The sequence below is a fragment of the Chionomys nivalis genome, chromosome 10 (genome assembly GCF_950005125.1).
Source record: "Chionomys nivalis chromosome 10, mChiNiv1.1, whole genome shotgun sequence".
In the NCBI taxonomy this organism is placed as follows: Eukaryota; Metazoa; Chordata; class Mammalia; order Rodentia; family Cricetidae; genus Chionomys; species Chionomys nivalis.
In genome coordinates, this window is record NC_080095.1 from 56,761,939 (window position 1) to 56,781,896 (window position 19,958).

Consider the following 19,958-nt stretch of genomic DNA (forward strand, 5'->3'; position numbering starts at 1 on the left):
GCTGTAACAGAAATAATTTATTCCCTTTGGGTCTACACTCTCAAGCCAAGTTCAGGCCCCTAGGAAGCCATAACTCCCATCCCAGCCACATTCAGTCCACCATGAAGGCAGAATCCAATTATTGCTATCACTGACCCTGGACCCAGAATTTCTGTTGTGAGGACAGAGCATGGCAGGCATTCTGGGTCATCTGCAAGGAGTTCTCTTAGTCTTCTCCAAGAAAGAGTCAACTTTGTTTTAACTGAACCATCTACATACGGTGGGGTTAGGAGACTGTTTTGCAGAAATAGTACCTCCCCAACGCCAGTTCATATTTCGCATGTATCTGGAAATGATTCATAAGAATAAATGGACTCAAGTCTTACTAAACCAGCTTTGGTCAGAATGTAGATATGATCTCAGAGGAAGTTTCCTTTATCTTAATATGAAATCTGTACAGCATGTGTATAGCTTGGGAAATTATGGAGCTGTGATAGCATAGTATAAAAAAGTATTAGGTTAGATGATCCGTGTTATTTTATAAACACTAATGCCCTATGATTTTAGGTAAACTGTTTCCATTTCCATGATTCATTTAATTTTTTTTTTTTTTATTTGTCGAGACAACGTTTCTCTGTAGTGTTGGAGTCTGTCCTGGAAATAGCTCTTGTAGACTAGATTGGCCTTGAGCGCACAGAGATCCGCCTGTCTCTCCTATGGTAAAAATATTTAATCATAGTTCAGCATAGTTAAATACAGTTGTCATGGTCAGCTGATGTTGCCATTGCGATGCACCTAGGAAGAGGAAACTTAGTTGAAGTGCTGCCTACATTGACTTGGCTTGTGGACGTGGCTATGGGACATTTTCTTAAATGCTGCTTGAGGTAGGAGGGCTCAGGCCACTGTGTGTGAAGTCATGCCAGGGCAGGTAAGTCTGGATTGCATAAGAAGAGTTGCCACGCAAGCCAAAGAGAGCAAGCAAGCCAGTAAGCAATTTCGTTTTCCATGGTCTTTGCCTGAGTTCCTGTTCTGGGTTCTTGCTTCCCTCAATAATGGCTTGTAAGTGTAACAGGAAATAAACCATCCTTTCCCCAAGTAGATTTTGGTCAGTGTTTTACTCCCCAACAACAGAAACCTACCTGGAGCAACAATTGTGAGTAGAATTCAAATAGTATTTTCTCTATTAATGTCAAGCATTATCTGATGTATAAAAATCGATATTGAGGATCTTTAAATGGGTTCGCATTTAGATTTTTTTCTGGAGTATCTATTAAAATTTATAATATAAGTAATGAAAAAATAGCAAAGAAGCATATGCTCATCCTATTTTGCTTTGCTTTATTATTTCAGCCCAGACACGATTACCTAGAGTGACGGAATCCCCACAATCATGAAGGTAACACTAACTCCTTGTGGAATTTTTATGTTTTAGCCTTAAAAAAAGGACGATTTTGGATCACTCCTGATCCTTATCACAAAGATGACAACATCCAGATTGGGCGTGAGGTGAAAATATCTTGTCAAGTAGAAGCTGTTCCTTCTGAGGAGTTAACATTTAGTTGGTTTAAAAATGGTCGTCCATTAAGAAGTTCTGAGCGGATGGTTATTACACAGACTGACCCTGATGTATCCCCCGGAACAACAAATTTGGATATCATTGATTTAAAATTCACGGACTTTGGGACTTACACATGCGTGGCCTCTCTGAAGGGAGGAGGAATATCTGATATCAGTATTGACGTTAATATTTCCAGCAGTACAGGTAAGAGGCTCGCTCATGGTGCCAAATGCATTTAAAATGATTTGAGTTGGGTGAAATCATTGAAGTTAAGAAATCATTACTTTTGAAATCAAATCTAAATCTTACCATCCTAAATATCTAGTAAATATTTAGATTGAGACATTTCTGCTTTTATTTCAATTTCAATTTAAATGGGATTTTATAAAAGCTGTAAATAAAATCAGTAGCAGTGTAAAGTTTTCCCAAGCTTTAAGTAAAATTGTCCCAGCTTTTTTACATTAACCACAGTCCCCATAGCATTAAAAATCATATTAGTAAAGTTTAACCAGTCACTAAAGCTGAAGTATTTTTCTAAATTTAAAATATAATGAAACTACTTGTATCTAAGGCATGAACCTTGAGAAGTAATTTAAGAGGGTTTAAATAAACATACATAAGAAATGTGCTTTCTACTTGAGGAAAACTTTTCTTAAAGCTGTTGCCAGGCAGAACTTCTTATAGAATTCCATGGTACTATGCCCCCACAGTGAAAATAGCCAAATGCAAAAATCTATTGGAGAAAAATTCTTTTCAAGTTAAAAATGAGAACGTGTTATCCTTTTCTGTAGTTTAAAGTGTTCTGTTTAGATGAGGGTAAGTCCAGGGTTTTTAGGAGAGGATGGGCCAGGTTAATTCTCAGGGTGTTTTAAAGACCTGTGTGTACTTTGCCAATCTGTTACCAGATTGTTTTAACTGAAGATTCTTACACAGTCCTGGGTGGAAACTATAAATTGAACTCATAGAGCTTCGTTACAGGAGAAAAGCTCCGTGTTTGCAGGTGCCAAACAGCTGGCTTCTCCTTTCCAGTCGGGCAGCATTTCGATTCTTAGACATGTTTGATTTGCGTGCAACTGTGTGCCTTCTCTTGGTTCCCATGGAAGTTCACGCCGGATTGGTTTTACTATGTAAAGTCTGTTTGAAAGGCTGAAAATGTCCTCTTGTGTTTTGTAATTCTTTGTTCTAAAGTGTATCCAGTCTTTATCTGACACATAATCTATGCGAAGGAAGTTAGAATGGTAAAAGTAGTCTCAGCATTAGGTAAAATACATGGTACATACTCAGAACTCAATAGATAGTTGTTTAAAGCAACTGTAATCGAATTTGTGAATCTAACACTCTACTGTTACTGTCATTTCTTATTCTATCTCAGTAGTACAAACACTGTTGCCCTTGTCATTCTTTCTCAATTTTCTACTGATATGACAAAACATTCTTCAATAGATATGTGTGTAATTTGATTTAATGTTTCAGCCTCAGGACAAGATGGATGTTCTAATTTTTCTACTAAAACTAAAAATGTAAGTTTTTTTTTTAAATTGCTAAGGTATTAGTGTGAAAAAAAAAATCAAAGCATTAAGCCAAGTTCAGGAACAATGGATTTTATTTGAAAACAGAACTATTATATTCTTCAGTCTGGACACCCAGCAAATCACATTTTGAGAGAAGGAATAGAGAAGATAATCTTAAACTAACAAGTGTGTCTCTCTTCATGCTGAAACAGTCTTGTTTTTCATATTACCTACAGTGCAATGACACACCAGGGTAGATTATACAGTTCTCATGGATGACATTTTGGGATTCTACTCATACCATTAAAAACATTATCTTCACATTAGAGAATTCTGCACTGAAAATGGCACTTGAATATGAAAACAGATATGTTACAAGCCAGAGTTTGACTAAGGAGGTGGCACAAGCTGTAGCACAGAAGAAAGTCTCAGACTTTGTCAATTTAACAAAACACCTGAGAAAAGAAAAATTTAAATGAATTGGTTGAGTGAGTAGATCAAAGAAAATGGAGCAATTATTAATGATATAAATAACAGGACATGTGGTTCCATTATAAAAAGCCTGTACTACTAACACGACAATCAAAAATATCTACATGCCTTCTCAATCTGGGGGTTTCTTAATTATCACCATTTGAGAAAGTTTAACAATGGCCAAGTGGTCAGTGGTTTTATTATAGTTAAGCATTTTTTTACATTAAATTTACATCATTTTAGGTTATATTTTTAAATTCATTCTAAACTTTCTGAGCCTGGAATTACACAGGAGTCTACCATCAATTCTCAGTTGCTACTGTGTTTTAAGAGGTGTATACATGATGCTTAATAAGATGAGGATTTGTTGCCCTGAGACCTTTCTGCAATAGCACAGAAATCTTTCTTTAATCACAGACCCATAGGCAGCATGTGTGTTCGACGACACTTAAGACTGATTGAACTGGAAAATAACCCTGAAGGCAGCCTGTAGTTTGCAGAATTATTAATGGTATTATTAATGGTTTTAAAAGACAATGATGTCGGAAAATGAGTTATATTTAGTTATATTAAAACTTTGGAGAGGCTATGTCTATTTCAGGGTTATTCATGCATTTATAGGATACTAAAAGCTACAATGTACGTGACATTAATTATATATTATTTTCCAATTATTTCAATGTTAACAAACACACAGAATGTTCTGTAAGTTTGCACATTATTCTTGTTGTAACCATTTGCTGTTTTCTCAATATAAATCGTCATTCATTTCTAATTCCATTACTAAATTCTTTCTGTGTTGAGCTCTGTACCATAAGGAGATGATTCAGACAGACATTGCTCTTAGGTCATCCAATGAAGAGTACCCAGGAACCTGATTTAGTCCGCAGTAGGAAGATACTGTACTTGAACTTTGACCAGATTTCTTTAGATGCCCTGAGTGCTCCTGCAGTGTAGACACAGGATAGTCTCAGAGAGCGTTTAGATTGGATTTGAATCTTAAAGGAAGCAGAAGAAGCAAACAGACGATGGGGTAAGTCTCAGAAATGGGAAAGCTGCTGTTTATGTCATATTTATAGCATTGGCACTGATCTGAGAAAATCACAATTGTTCATTCTAGTCTTAATATTTTGAAACTATATTTTAGGCTAGACTTCAGGTAACTTAAGGTATTTTATGTGCACCACTGTAAATGTCTCCATTGCAGATTTAAATATATCGAATTCTAAATGTCACTGTTCAATTTTGTGAGCTATAGATTCTTCATGCGCCTCCTAAAGAAAAATGCGAGCAAATTTAAGCCTAAATTATCAACAGCTCAAATCAAATTCTGAGAATATCATCAAAGAGCTGTTCTTCCTTTCTGTGAGCATAATTGGCACATTAGAATTTTTGTTTTCCTAGGTTTTTCTTTAAAACATTCCACTGCTTCAACCCCTCACTTCATAGTGAAGGCTCTGGGGAACATGAGCATGCATGCGTTCCTTCACAGGACTCAACAAGCGTGTGTTCATAGTAATCTCAGAGATATGTATATCAGGCCTTGAAAGTTAAAGGAAAATCGGTTTCCTTTGGAACTCATGGTGAGACATCTGGTGAGCAAATACAGACGAAGATTCAGCACGGGATTGCATGCTTGTGTTCCTCTCTTAGTCAGAGTACAAGGGAATTTTATGTGGCAGAAAGAGGAACAAGATTGTGTGGGGTAATCAAGATAGAGACATAAGTGCACAAGCCCAATGATAACCACCTGGAAATGACTTCACAATTTCAGCTTGCTGCTGGCCATCAAGTTACTCTGGAAGAGAGCAAATGTCCGCACAGGTACAATGATAGTGCTAGTTAGCTTGGGGCTGTGGTGCACAATGAATGAGAATCAGAAGCGAACATGAGAGCAAAGAAAAACCCATTAAGCCAATTTCATTGGATATGTATGTTTCTTTGTTGTTGTTTTTTTTTTTCTATTTAAAAAGGAAAGATAGTGGCCTAGGGAATTATTCTGATTAAAAGTGTATTCGTCCAGAATGACTGTAGTGAGGGTTGGAGTTCTTCCGCTAAAAAATTTGAACTCTTACATCAACATGAAAAATAATGCTTTTGTCATAAGAAAACACCTGCAGTTAAGATTTATAAATTCGTGCCCAAGTCAGCAGACAGAGAAAAAAATAATTTGCCTTCTTAATTCCCAAACATAAAATCTATGAACCTTGAACTGATGCCAGAGCCAAGGGCTGGTGAAGAGCTGGGTAGCAGTTGTCAGCTTCTCTGGCTGTGCGTGTGGTTCAACTACAGCTATTCCACTCTGCGGAATATTCTGCTAATTATGACAGTTAAGCTACCTTAGTGAATAAACGGGCAGAGCTGCACTAAAACTTTCGTTTTCAAAAGAGGGAACAAGGATATGTGCCCAGTGATCATAGTATGCTGACCTCTAAGATATAATATTACAACCATATTTATTAAAAGGACAGAACTAAACAGATGGGCTATGTGGGATTGCTAAAAAAAAAATTAAGTTGAACTACTATTTACCTATGAAAACACCATCACTTCCCTTGTAAAGATTGATGAAAAACCTCAGACTTCCCTGGATTTCCTTCAAATGCACGTTTTACTGACTACCTTGCTAAGCTGAGTGCTATCTGCTAGAGTGGTCCACACTGAGGAACTATGTATGCTGCAAATATTCCTGAGGTTATTTTATGATTGCTCAAGTCCTCAGGCTTTATCCATGACGTGGGCTTTTTTTCTGCTGCTGATGTTACACTGTTTATAACTGTTCCATCCCTCTGCTCATGTGAGTATGTAAGAACAGAGAGATATAATGCATGCATGTGCACACGCACGCCCCCCTCCATGGCTTAAAAGACATATTAACAAAAATTATTAGCTACAGCATTACTAAAAGTGAAATAAAAAATTAACACTTTTGAGGCCATGTCATCTTTTTTTTGGATGGCTGACTGACCGCTTCCACACCATCCTCAGGCAGGATTGCTTTCCTGCAAGTTAAACTCAGTCCTTAAGTCATAAAGATTGACTCTTGTACTTATTTTCAGGTAATTTTACTGGACTTAAGTCACCACCTGTGATCTTAGCAGAGTTCAGCTACTCACCCTTAATAAACAAATTAAAGGAACCAAATTAATAGTGAAAAATTAAAAAGGGAAGATTCAATATGGCCATACTGTGAAGAAGGACAAAGACATCCAGTGAGAGTCCTGACAGAATTTTGGGTTTAAAGGAAAAGCAAACTGTTCAATGAAGCAGTCTTCCACATTGTCTCCATTCCCTGTCTCTCCTATAAGACCATCTGTCAAGATATAAATCTTCCTCTAAGAAGCAGTTTCCTCCTCTGGATGTCCTGAAGGTTCTAGCTGTTCTCTCTCCCAGAAGGAGTTTCCTGATAAAAATACTAATTTCTTGGGGTTCATTCCTTCAATTTTGTAATAACCAAGGAAGAGATCACCAAGTGCATCTTTTGAGCATTTTAATTCCTACCAGACAGAGCATTTTAATTCCTATTAGTTTGTTATACCATTCCTTGGTATATGCCAAGGTAAAGGATAACATTTGACCATGGTAACAGTGGGGTGATTTTCTCCTGCAAATAGTATAGCTTCTTCTGTGGCCTTTCTTGTCTTCCTCCTTACAGACTAACCTCTTCTCCAGGGTGGAGAGAGGCATGATTGGAGAGGGTAAGACCTGAAGAACAGCCTGAGCTCAACTCTACCTACTAGTGGTAAGAGTTTTAAGAGGCCATTGTGTTCAAAGAATTTCACAGGGAGCCCCTGGACTAAAACACTGCTCTAACCGAGTCTCTACACATCCTTAAGTATGTGCACAGACTAAAGAAATTTCCAACTCAGGGTACACACAGAGATGCATCGTTTTCATCTGTCTTTTGGAAAGAACAGTATGCATGTCAATCAGTGTTACAGAGCATCGTTATATAATTCATATTGAGCTACATAATCTTTCCAAGAAGAATGTCTTACTGTTAGCATTGTTTATTTGAGGAAAAGGTTTTGTTCCATAAATGTCTTTTATTTAAAATCTGAAAGCTCTGTATTAAAATTTAAAATGCTTCCAAGAATTATTAAACATTTATCAGAGTTCTGCTGACTTGCATTTGTCTTGTATAGTTTAGTGTGGGGTACAGAAACAAATCAAAAATAAAAGATAGCTGGATGACATTTACCTGTACTCTGGGTTTGAACTGGTAATGTAGTTGGCTAACATGATAAATAAAAGTAGCAAATTTTTCTTAATATTTTAGTTTCATGCCAGTTTTTCACATAGAATGTTTTATTTAATCATTCTTATTGTAGATCTGCTGGAGACTGTGGCTCCTAAAGCCATTGTTCCATTTCTTCTGTTTTTTCATTCGACTTTCAAATGGTCAAGAAAACTTTGAATATTTTAGAATAAAACACCTTCTAAAAGTTTGCTAAGTGCCCTGTTAAAATGTACTGAATGATTTAAAAGACAGTGCTGAACAACACAAAATAAACGTCAGGCATGGCAGGAGAAAACACTTTAGCTGAAAACACACTAAAGTTTTGGAATGTTTTGTCTCAAGACAAAAAAATCTTCCACAATACTGAGTGCAGTATATGTGCCCTGGAAATCAAATGTTGAGGAGCAGAGTTAACTGAAACAAAAGTGATAGCAAGTGGCAAGTGTCACACCAAGAACTAATAAGTGTGTCACAATTGTAGTAAGAATTAATGAGTACAGTGCACAATCAATCAAAGTATTTGCTAAATAATTATGATAGAAAAGTGGCAATGGGAAGAAATAAAATTCCATAGACTCTAGTTAATAATATTCCAGTGTGTTTACACTGAATACCCTTAATAACTGACAAAGTGTGACATTTACTTTAATGTGTTACCAAAGTTTATGAAAATGCACAGCACAATGCCTGACCCTGACCAGCAGGAATGCTGAAGGATAATTGGCCACTGACCTGGATCAGGAACGAGACACTCCCTTTGAAACATAGAGAGGAACCTCGTAAGGAAGGATAGCTTAAAGTAAGATTAAGTCTTACTTTAAGACTTAATTCATGAGAAGACTGGGGGCAGGGTCCCAGAAAAGGTCCTTCAGGAAAATCCCAGGGAAAAAGGGAATTCCTGACTGTATTATAATATTTGAGGTGGGTTAGGGAAGGGTTTATGCTTCGTGGTATGGTTCAGCATAGCCTACAAGTAACATCATAGGCCGTCGTAGATCTTACATGAAATGGAATTGTACGAGTTATCTTTTCAGTGGCACTTATAGGCGTGACAGGGAATTTTAAACTAATTTTATTTGCAAATTGTGTTGAGAGACATGGATCTCTGTGAGTTGGAGACCAGTCTGGTTTACAAAGAGAGATCCAAGACAGCCAGGGCTGTTACACAGACAGATCCTGTCTTGAAACAAAAAAACAACAACAACAAAAAAAAAAATTGGTCTGTGAACTTTAGTCATTTTTATATTTTAAATTTTGTCCATAAGATCCCTGCAATTATCTGAAAACACTCAAACCTTCCAAATATCAGAATGAAGTCTTTCTTCTGATTTAACCTATAATTTTAAAAATAATTGATGAGATACAAGTAATCATGCCTAAATTATGCTTTCTATAGGCTTGGTCCTTTTCTTCTTTAAAACTTTTTCAATTAAATTTTGTTTATGATGTGTGTGGTGTACATGTGGGCGTATGTGTGTTTAAATGTGTGTGGATGAACATCTGTGTTAAGGCCCAGCATTGTTCTCACCTTTTTCTAGATTTCAGTCTACTTTTTAATTTTTTGGCTTACTTCCTATTGAGGTAGTATCCCTCCTTTAACCCAGATTTTCCAGTTTGAGATAATATAGCTAGCTAGTTTGCCCCAGGAATCACTGTCAGTGCTTCCCTAGTGCTGGTATTTCAGGCTGCTGCCTCTAGCAGGATTCCATGTAGGTACCAGGGATGAGAACACTAATCCTCACACTTGCACTGATTGTCTGATGCAATCATTGGGGACATAGGGACCACTTGGATTATAAATAGCAAAATGCAGATTAATCTAATAAGAACTGAGAAATTAGTTAGTTCCACAGTTTGCATATAAAGTTATTCTTGCCATCAGTTACCTGGGTTAACAATAATTATGATAGTTGTCTTAACTAGCAGATAAGGAATAAATGTTTCCCTCCATTTATTGTAAAGAGTGGATTATAAATTAGGCTTTGTTATTTTAAAGTTATAGTACCAGGACCACCCCTGGCTTTTCCTAAGAAGAGAACATAAGGTTTGAGGAGTGGTATTATGTTGCTTATTAGACAACTATGAAAGTAATTCAGCTTAACAAAAAACACATTGCTGTTCTAACACTAGGCCAGTGAGGGAAATGGAAAACTTTGCTGAGTGCTTCCAGAGTTTGAAGACTGAACCTAGTTGTTTTCTGTATAACAGCAAAATCTCTCAGGATTCAGGCAGCAGGTGGAACAGTTGCAGCCTATAGACAATTTGTTGTTTTGAGATGAGAGTTTATGCTGTAGTCCATTCTAGAGTGGAACTCGCTATGCTGTTTAAAGTGGCCTTGAACTCCTGGCACTCGTCCTGCCTCAGTCTGCCAGATGCAGAAATTATTCACATGAACCACCATACCTGGCTTCAAAAATCAAAACAGAACTTCCTTTATATCTTTATACATCTGTTTGTTTGTTGTGATGCTGGAGATTTAGCCAAAGGCTTTATGCATACTATACAAGTCCTCTACTGAACTGTCTCCTGAGATTTTTTAAATTTTTTTTCATGTATTTCATTTATTTTATGAGTGTTTTGCTTGTGTGCATGTGTGTGCATGTGAGTGTATATGTGTGCACTCCATGCATGCAGTTCCCAAAAAGACAAGAAGAAGGCCTAAGATACCCCTGGAACTGGAATTAAAGATGTGAGCCCTGATGTGGTTGCTGGGCATTGATCCTGGGTCTTCTATAAAACCTCTTGGCCACTGAGCCATATCTCCAGTGCCTCCACTGGAGAGTTAAGTATCGTTTTGTAGTTGGCAAAGTCAGAAGTCAGAGCTATGTAATTCAAGAGTTACAAGACAGAGTATAGAAATAAGATTAATACAAAGATACCCCTAACACATTATTGTGCAAACACATACATTGGGTTATCTGAAGTAATTAATTATGGGATTATTTATTTTTTGTTAAATAACAGTAAAATTTGGAAAAGATAATAGAAAAATATAGAAAATCCTTAAAGTGGAATTTGGGTCTTATAACCAGGGGTTTCATATATTCTGAATATTTTAAAATAAATTTAAAAAATATAAGTGGGTTTCAGGCTCCATGTCTTGTTTCATAAAATGTTTAAATTCTTTCTTTATATTTTAGTTTTGTCTAGCTGTTTGAGTGTGGAGACTGTTGTTTTGTTTTGCACCATATTACTGTTTACCCTAGCACTCATTGTATAGATTAAGATGGCCTCAAACTCATGGAGATTGGCTTAATAACTAAGTGCCGGAATTAAAGGGAGATTCTGCCATGTCCCGCAATTATTTATTTTTAGATAATTAAAAATAAACATGGAATGACTCACATAAGGTCCTTGCATAAGGTCCTTGGACAGAGAACATGGTAATGTTCTCTATTGTTCTGACTTAGGGTTTTGACTCCCACAAAACAACGGCAGTGATTTCTCACTGTCTATATTGCTGACATAGTTTGAACACCCAGTATACATTGAATTCCTTAATATCTTTTTTTTATGGAGAGTGAAAGGGGGCTCAGAAGTTTCGAGAATTGGTTCACACTAAAGTTATCTCCTACCATGAGCTGTAAATCTGACAACGAATGCAGTATTAATCTCACCTCACACTTTAAGTTCACCTCCTTCTCCTTTCGTGCCTCTGGCCATTCTGATTGGCATGCCTTTGCTACAGGCCTTGTCCGGGTGTCTTTCTTTGGATGGGTTTTAGGATTCTACTGAGGATGGACCAGAAAACAATGAGGGTGGAATGCCACTCTGAGGAGTATTAGGAAGGTAGAGCCTGCACCCAGTATCTTATGCCATTCACATAGTGAGAGGCCTTACCTATTTTCTGTAGTGGACACATATTGAACCCTCATGAGTGTACCACTAAGCCGTCTCACTAGCCCTAACTGTTGGGTTTCTAAGTGCACCTGTATTTGGAGAGTGTATACAGCTGTAGTTTAAATATCAGCAGTACTTCTGGAAAACTTAAAGTACATTGATAGAGATTACATTGTCTATGTTTAAAAGATAGTTTTAAAGTTTCTTTGCATCATATTAGGCTTTTAAATTTTAGGAATGCTACTTAGGCAGAAAAAAGAGTGAGTAAATGTCTCAACCTTCTTAAATAATATGCTGAGGGTTTTGAAAGCTGGATAGCACATACATGAACATAAACATTTTTCAATAAGTATGATCTTTAGAGTATTTATTACATTCTAAATTCTAAGCTAATCACTACAGTTGGAATGCAGGACACATTTTATCAGGTATTGTGGCTTCACTTACATTTTATTGAATACATTGATTTGTTGACAATTTCACTTATGTATATGGTACATTCAACTTACCACTCCGACAGTATGTCCTGCCCTTTTGTTTTGGTTTGTGACCCTCTTATTGTAAGTTGAGCAGTCTGAGTGGCCACGGGTTTGAAACTGTCTATAGGAATCAGCTGTGGTCTCCATTTGGTACTCAATTGAATACAACGATTGCCCAAACCTTGGTTCTGAGAGGGTAAGGTTTGTGAGCTTCTCCCCATCCATAACTGTCTATGAAGAGACCCACTCTTTTGCAGGCCCAGTGCAAGGCACTCAGTTGTTTCGAGATTGTTGTGTTTGCAAAACCATGTCATACCCTGAAGATATAGTATTTCTCATCTAGAAGCCACAGCTTTGGAACCGTGTGTCATTTTCCTCAGGGCTCCTCAGTAGTGACACAAGAGGTTGAATACAGATTAATTAATGGGCAGAATTGCATTTGTCACACAAACAGCAGTGGATTGAGCTTACTTAATGAGATTTGGATCTACAGATATGTGCCGTGGGACAGGTATACAAGTTTGAGAAGTCTTCTAATATGGCTGACTATGAAGACCCATTGGGGGACAGTTCAGGTTCAGGACTGTATGCTTCAGCAAGGATGGATAGCAAAGGTTTTCAGGGTACAGGAAAAGCTGAGAAGACTAGGTTACTCCCAAGTCCATGAAAATCAATATTTCAGAACTCCCAAAGTTTTGTAGATCCTTCAGTACCAATGAATAGATTAAAATTTGTGAAATGAGAGGAGTATCATGAAACCTTTTAAAGAGATGGTTTGCATATTACAAAATACAGTAGAAAAAAATAAGATGACAAGTGGACCAATGTCTTTTTCTGAAATGCACTTAGCATGAATTACAAACGACTGTCAAAGTTATATTAATAGTACACTTTTACCAAGTCTAAGTAATATTTGTAAGCAACATACTTCAGTTGACATTTTAACAGAAATCTTCTTGTTTGAAAATAAACTGCAACATAAAACATACCTAACAAACCTTAAATCAGAATGAGTCGCCACAATTGATGGCATTATATACGCCTCAGTGCGGTTTTGAAATTGGGTCCATATTTTTAGAGCTGCATTCTGCACCTCTCAGACACACAAAATGCATCGTAAGATGCACGCTTGCTGCCATGCAATATTCGTTAGTGAGGACTCCATGTATTATATGCAAACTCTCCTCCTATTTCCTTTTAATTGACCAGTCATCAGCCAGCAGATCTGTTAATTAAACCTCATTTGCTCTCAGGAACATGTGGCCGTGATCTGAGGAGGGAACATTGCGTTCGCTGGTCCTTTCATTTTACTCTTGATAAGGCATAAAGGAGCCAGCTCCGTCTCATGTCAAAATGTTTATTAGGATGGCTATCTTATCTATTTCCAGAGAATCAGGCATCTTTGGTGGTTCACAATCAGTGCTGTAATTAGGGAATTTGTAAACTACAGGCATTGTCCGCAGTGATCATTTATAAGAGGCCTAACAGTGTAACATGGGTTCTATAAAGAGAGAAAGGCCTTTTCGTGGTACAAGTAAATTGATTTTTTTCTAGCCATTCTGTGTTAAGGAGTTTAGTGGTGTGAGCAACAGCTGCTGCAGAAAATAAAATAAATTTTAGATTGTTTTGAAGCATCTCTTACCATGCTTTTACAAAACATGTTTGGTATATGATTAATCGTCTGCCTTCCTTTAAATTCAGAATTCTTTCACCATTGGAAAGCAGTGCCATAATTAACATGATCACACAATTCCCATTCACTTTCTAGTCTGTGGTTTTCATGGCTACACCCTGACCTTTCTGAAAATGGACAGCACTGACATTTTGTCATCCTCATAAGGGAGAAATGGATCTATTTAGGGATGTCCAGACCTCATTACTTCAGAGAAAAAGAACGAGAGCTGGATATCTATGTAGCCTGCCATTTATGATACTATCAAGACATAGAAATCAAATTGTTGCCCGTAATGGCAGATAAATGTAAGCTTCTTCCCTTAGGATGTCTTTAGATGTGCCTCTAGATACTCATTGGGTACATTTGTATCCTCCCCAGGATGTTATTTTCCTCAAAGCAGGCTTATAGAAATGTATCTTCTCAACTGCTGGAAATGGCAAATGTGTGGATGTGTCCATGTGTGTTTGTGCGTATATTTGTGTGTGTGTGTCTGTGTGTATTTTTGATTTCTATAAACATTTGTGTGGTTAGATATGCACCTGTGCTTAATATTTGAGATATCTGGTTTCAATAAAATATGGTCTATACCCTTAATATAGAAATGTGTATATAACAATAAAACATAATATGTAATCGTATGGTAAACATATCAGTGATATGAAGATGACTAACATGTACTGTGTAGTTACTATATCTAGTGCTTTTTCTTTACACAGCATATACATGTAGAAAACACACTGTAAGTATAAAAAAGTGCAAAGTAGGTATTATTGTGTTCACTCTGTATAAACAGAGGGTCAGACTAGATAATGTTCCCCAAGTTACCAGCTCTTGAAGCTAGGCACTGAACCTAAGACTCATTTTCTGTAAGTCTGTTTAGGGGCACTTTGTTCCTCTCAGCCATCTAATTGGAAGACAAGGAAGCAAATGCCATCTTCCCATTGCTAAGATTATGCATTTTATATGTAGTGAGGTTCTTTGTCTAAGCCAAACTTTTAATCTAGCTTTTAATTTTTAATTTCTTTCAAAGATGTATTTTTATTCTTGTGAATATATATATATATATATATATATGTGTGTGTGTGTGTGTGTGTGTGTGCTGTGAGTGTGTATTTCACATGTATGCAGGTGTTCTCATCAGCCGGAAGTGTGTGTGTTGGATCCCTGAGAGCTGAAGTTAGATGTGTGTTTGAGTCACATGATATGGGCTCTGGGAAATGAACTTAGATCCTCTTCTGGAAGAGCAGTAAGTGCTCTTAGCTATTAAACCATCTGTCACAGTCTTCTAAATATTTTACCTAATATAATTAAAATTCCTGAAAACCCTCCATGCTTATTTTAAGCAGTGTTCTAATTAATAAATTATTATGAACAATTGGAGCTTCTAAAAAGTCCTCATGTTTATCCTTTTCCATGATACAGTGTAATTCTTGATGTTGGTGAGTGACCTATACGTGACTCTTGTCTGCACTCTTGAATGTATTCACCTATGGAAAGGGCTAAAATACTCATTAAAGTAGTAAGTCTAGCATAGGCTACATATTTTTATATGATGTCCTGCACTTCTTAGTTCTATGGACTTTTTATTAGGCTAGGGGAAAATGCTGGTACACACACACACACAAATACACACACACACACACACACACTTTTTTTTCTTTACTTACTATGTAGCCCTGACTGATCTAAGCTCCCTCTGTAGATCAGGCTGGCCATGAACGTACAGAAAACCACATGCCTCTACTACCCAAGTGCTGGGATTAAAGGCGTGTGCCACATGCCCAGGTGGAACTTCACTTAGCTAACATTTATCTGTAAGACTATCTTTTCTACCCTCTTCAATTTGTATTACATTGTATTTAGAGTAAAGTATTTTATAGTCAAATCATTTGAGTTTTTCCATATAACTGTAGTTTTCTATTTTTATCTTCTGTTATTTTACAAAATCTCAAATACACACTTAATGAAGCTTCTATAAGAGTAATAGGTTGGGGAACAAGACTGTAGTTCCCAGACATGCATATGACCTAATGTTTCTTTATGAAATAATCTTTTAATTCCCCCAAATTATTTTCAGACTTATCTGCTATGTTGCTCCTGTGAAAATCTGTTTCTAATTATTGAAATCATCATGTGCTTCTGCTCTTTCTTTAAAATTTCATTATAAATCATAATTTGTGGTTGCTAAATTTTTCACATAATTTGAGTTACTAGCTAACTTTAAAAACTTTTTCCTGGTCCACAACCCAGAGAACCTAGACAACAAAGAGGACTTTAAAAGAGACATACATGGATCTATATAGGAAGGAGAAAAATACAAGATCTCCTGAGTAAATTGGAAGTGTAGGAGTCACGGGAGAGTGTAGAATGAAAGAGGGGGCCGGGCGGCGGTGGAGCATGCCTTTAATCCCAGCATTCGGGAGGCAGAGGCAGGCGGATCTCTGTGAGTTCAAGGCCAGCCTGGTCTACAAGAGCTAGTTCCAGGACAGGAACCAAAAGCTACGGAGAAACCCTGTCTCGAAAATCAAAAAAAAAAAAAAGTATAGTTCAATAGAAACAATAAAAAAGAATGCAAAAATTTGTTCCTGTTTATGTAGTTTAAGAAAAATAAAATTTGGCTTGTGTCTTACCATCCATAATCAGGAACCACCAATTACTTTCATGGATTTCAGTACAGAAGAAACAAAAACCTGAGAAAGAATTTGAGGAAGAAACAAAGAGATTAATAAGAAGTTTTCATAATAGAGATTAATATTAATAACTCAAAAAATATTCCATCAGAAATGCAAGTTAGATCATTAAATTGTTCAAAGATCTAAATGGCTCAAGATACTGGAAAACCTAACGAGCAGTGCCAAAATTGATATTAGCCATCTCTGAGGCAGCAAGCACAGGTTCTGAGTTTATTTGCAGCAAGTCTTTTGGCTCATGTAGCAGAAAACATTTGAATGCGATGCAGAGAATGATTTGCTGGTTTGTTCTTACACTTTGTGTTCTGTGGAATCCCTCAGAGACTATTCTTGTGCCATAGCAACACCTGCTGGGAGAGGGAAATTGGAACAGCCATATCAGATGCCTGCCAAACCAGCTTTCCCAATGAATGGCACTGCATGCCCTCCATCTCCAATACCAAACCTTCAGAATTGCTACTTCCAGGATACTGCTGCTCCCCATATGCTCCAAACACCTAACAATGCTATTATAATAAGATTTCCTAACTCTTCAAAAGTAAGCATTGTGTATATGTGTGTGTGTATTATTGCCCTTTAACCTTCTCCTTAGAATTTCAGAAGTAGATCCCGGGGTATTTTAACCTTCCGTGTACTTGCTTTCTTTCTGCTCTGTCCTGAGATCTGTAAAACACTATCAACGTTCTATGGTTAGCATCTCCTAATTTATTAAGGTGAGATGCTGAAAAGTATGTGCCAGTGCACAAACAAAAGGCACATTTTATTTACAGAGTAGGGCAAGGGATGTATTTATTCTAATTCCTATCACAGGAACAGTGGGCACGCCATCTGGTGTGAAGACATGTTATAAATAAGTGCTTGTTCATATGTGAACAGGACTGTAACTGATGCAAGTTTGGAAAGAGAGAACCACATGAGCACTCTTATGTAGATCAGACTAGCCTTTTATTGGCTGCTAGATGAAGAAAGTCATAGAATAGGCAAATCACTCAAAACTAACAAGTGCTTTCTTCCTCACTTCAATGGATTATTTTTGCTTCATTGTATCATTGTTGTGACCAAATCAGAGTAGTAATATTACTACTAATATAATAATATATATAATATAAATCCACTGTTTTCAATATTTTTTAATCATTAGATAATAATTATTCAGTAGTAGTTTTCCTTCTTTGGTTGTCTAGTAACTTTGATTTAGGACTATATGTCAACCAGGACTTTACTAAACACCTCTGAAGCACCTTAAAAAGTCACAGGGCATGAAGGTTACTATATTCCAGCATGTATTTACCATGCTGAAAGTGAGCCAAAGTTATTATTTTAAAAATTACTGCCAGGACTTAGACTGGAATTATTTTGAATTCGAATTGCTCTGATATGTGTTGAACGTATGTGTGACTCTCTCTCCCCCAAGTGATCATTAATCCTGTGTTCTTATAGCTTTGGTATATTAAAGCAAATTTTCATAATCTTAGTGATTTTTTAGTGTGTGCTGTAAAGTGAGAGGCGATCAGAATTTTTCAATCCTATAGAAAAGTTATATTCAAGTAGGTGTTATGGCAATAACATATTTATGACCTATGTAGAATGTACTATTTTGAATGGAAGAGGACCAAGTAGGTTTATAGTATATGTGCAGATGGTGGTACTTACCCAACAGCTTCTTTTTATTACCCCACAGCCAAAAATACTATGTCATTACTAACATCCAATTTACAATTAATGTAAAGGCACAATATTTCATCCTACATGCAATGTCTGTGATTCATCAAACCCCAATACTGAGTGTGTATCTCTCTCCCTCCCTCTGTGTGTGTGTGTGTGTGTGTGTGTGTATATATATATATATATATATATATTCCAGAATACAGTAACAATGAAAAGATTGAGTGTAAAATAGCATGAATATCAAAAAGCTCCCTGTGATAGAATATCTATCTTCTAAAAAGTGTAGGGTCTGAACTTTGAGCCACATCAATGCAAGATTAAATCCGTCAATAACTGTTGCTTGAAATAGGATGTTGTTCCCTTCATAGTCTAAGTCAGATATGAGACTCATATCAAATACGACATAATTTTTAAACATAGGTGGTAGCTCAGAGCAAACACTGGTCTTAGAGATGATCAAAATTCTGTCCCTGCACCCACTCTGCCTCTTAGTACAGCTTTGTAACTCTTGCTACGGAGGATTCATCGCTCTCTTCTGATCTACTCAGGCACCAGCACCAACATAACATGAGTATGTAATTAGACGTAAAAAAATATAAATACTGAAAAAGTGATACTTTCACTGTTTATAAAACTTTCTATTGTTTTTAAAAAGGAAACGTACATGCACACAGTCACATGATTTCATTAATTTATCTCATTATTGCCTTTGTGTGTGATACTAGAGACATAGCTTAGTGCTTTGTGCATGTTGGGTAAGGGCTCTCCATGAACTAAATCACTAGCTCTCATTTTGATTATTTACAGCTGAGAATTTACTTTTGGTCTTTCTTTTTTTCTTTACATCAGGACATTTCTTGAATTGTTACCTCTAGAGGTCCCTTCAAGGAACTCATTATTCCTTTGAAATCTTATTTTCTTGTTGTTTTCTTTTATTTTAGTATCAATTATGCTTTCTAGTCTAGAATATACACATCTAATATAAACTAATTTTCCTAAAACTTCAAGTGTAAATTAATTAGTGGTGTATTTATTTCAGGAGTCTTTATAACATGAGTCTGGATAGCCAACTGTAGAAAGTTCTATGTGCTGCATTTTAAAAATAAAGTATTCCTTTCATCTTCATATTCCTTTTAAAGTTCAGCACCTGCCAGGAAGTGCACAAGCATATCTGATTTCTTTTCACGTTATTATTATTTCTGGGACTTCAAATGGACCTACGTGTTTGGAATAATGAAGTTTTCCAAGTAAAGATGAAGAGTTGATGCCTTCCATTTCCTCCCTAATACAACATGGAAAGTATTTCCCCTTTTGTTTCAGTCACTGTGTTTCATTTGCAGTCTGTGATATAAGAGAAATGTTGTTAGATAGCCATTTGTTTGAGTTGTGGGTTTTATTGTTTTATTTTGTTTTCTGTTGTTGATGATTTTTTTTTTCTTTGTCACAGAGTTTCTCTGTAGCTTTGGTGCCTGTGCCGGAACTAGCTCTTGTAGACCAGGCTGGCCTCGAACTCCCAGAGATCCGGATGCCTCTGCCTCCTGAGTGCTGGGATTAAAGGCGTGTGCCACCACCGCCCGGCCGATGATGATGTTTTTAATGTTTGGAAGAAGAAACAGGTCTTGATCAAGACCTTCCCAGTTCCTCCCACTATAGCCTTTCAGTATGAACCATATCAGAAAATATGCCTATATTTTTATTTTCAGAGACTTTTTTTTATTAATTTTTTTTTTATTAAAAATTTCTGCCTCCTCCCTGCCTCCCTTTTCCCTCCCCCTCCTCCCACTCCCCAAGCCCCACTCCCTTCCATCTCCCTTTCCAGTCCAAAGAGCAGTCAGGGTTACCTG

The 19,958-nt window shown here is 36.8% G+C and overlaps 1 protein-coding gene across 1 annotated transcript in view; it reads left to right on the forward strand.

Annotated features, from left to right (window-relative positions):
• The window catches only part of Mdga2 (MAM domain containing glycosylphosphatidylinositol anchor 2), a 713,503-nt gene that overhangs the window by 540,100 nt on the left and 153,445 nt on the right, over window positions 1–19,958 (forward strand). Inside the window, exon 7 of the mRNA XM_057782716.1 lies at window positions 1,412–1,741. Within this exon, the coding sequence (XP_057638699.1) occupies window positions 1,412–1,741 (330 nt within the window). The remainder of the gene's footprint in view (window positions 1–1,411; window positions 1,742–19,958) is intronic.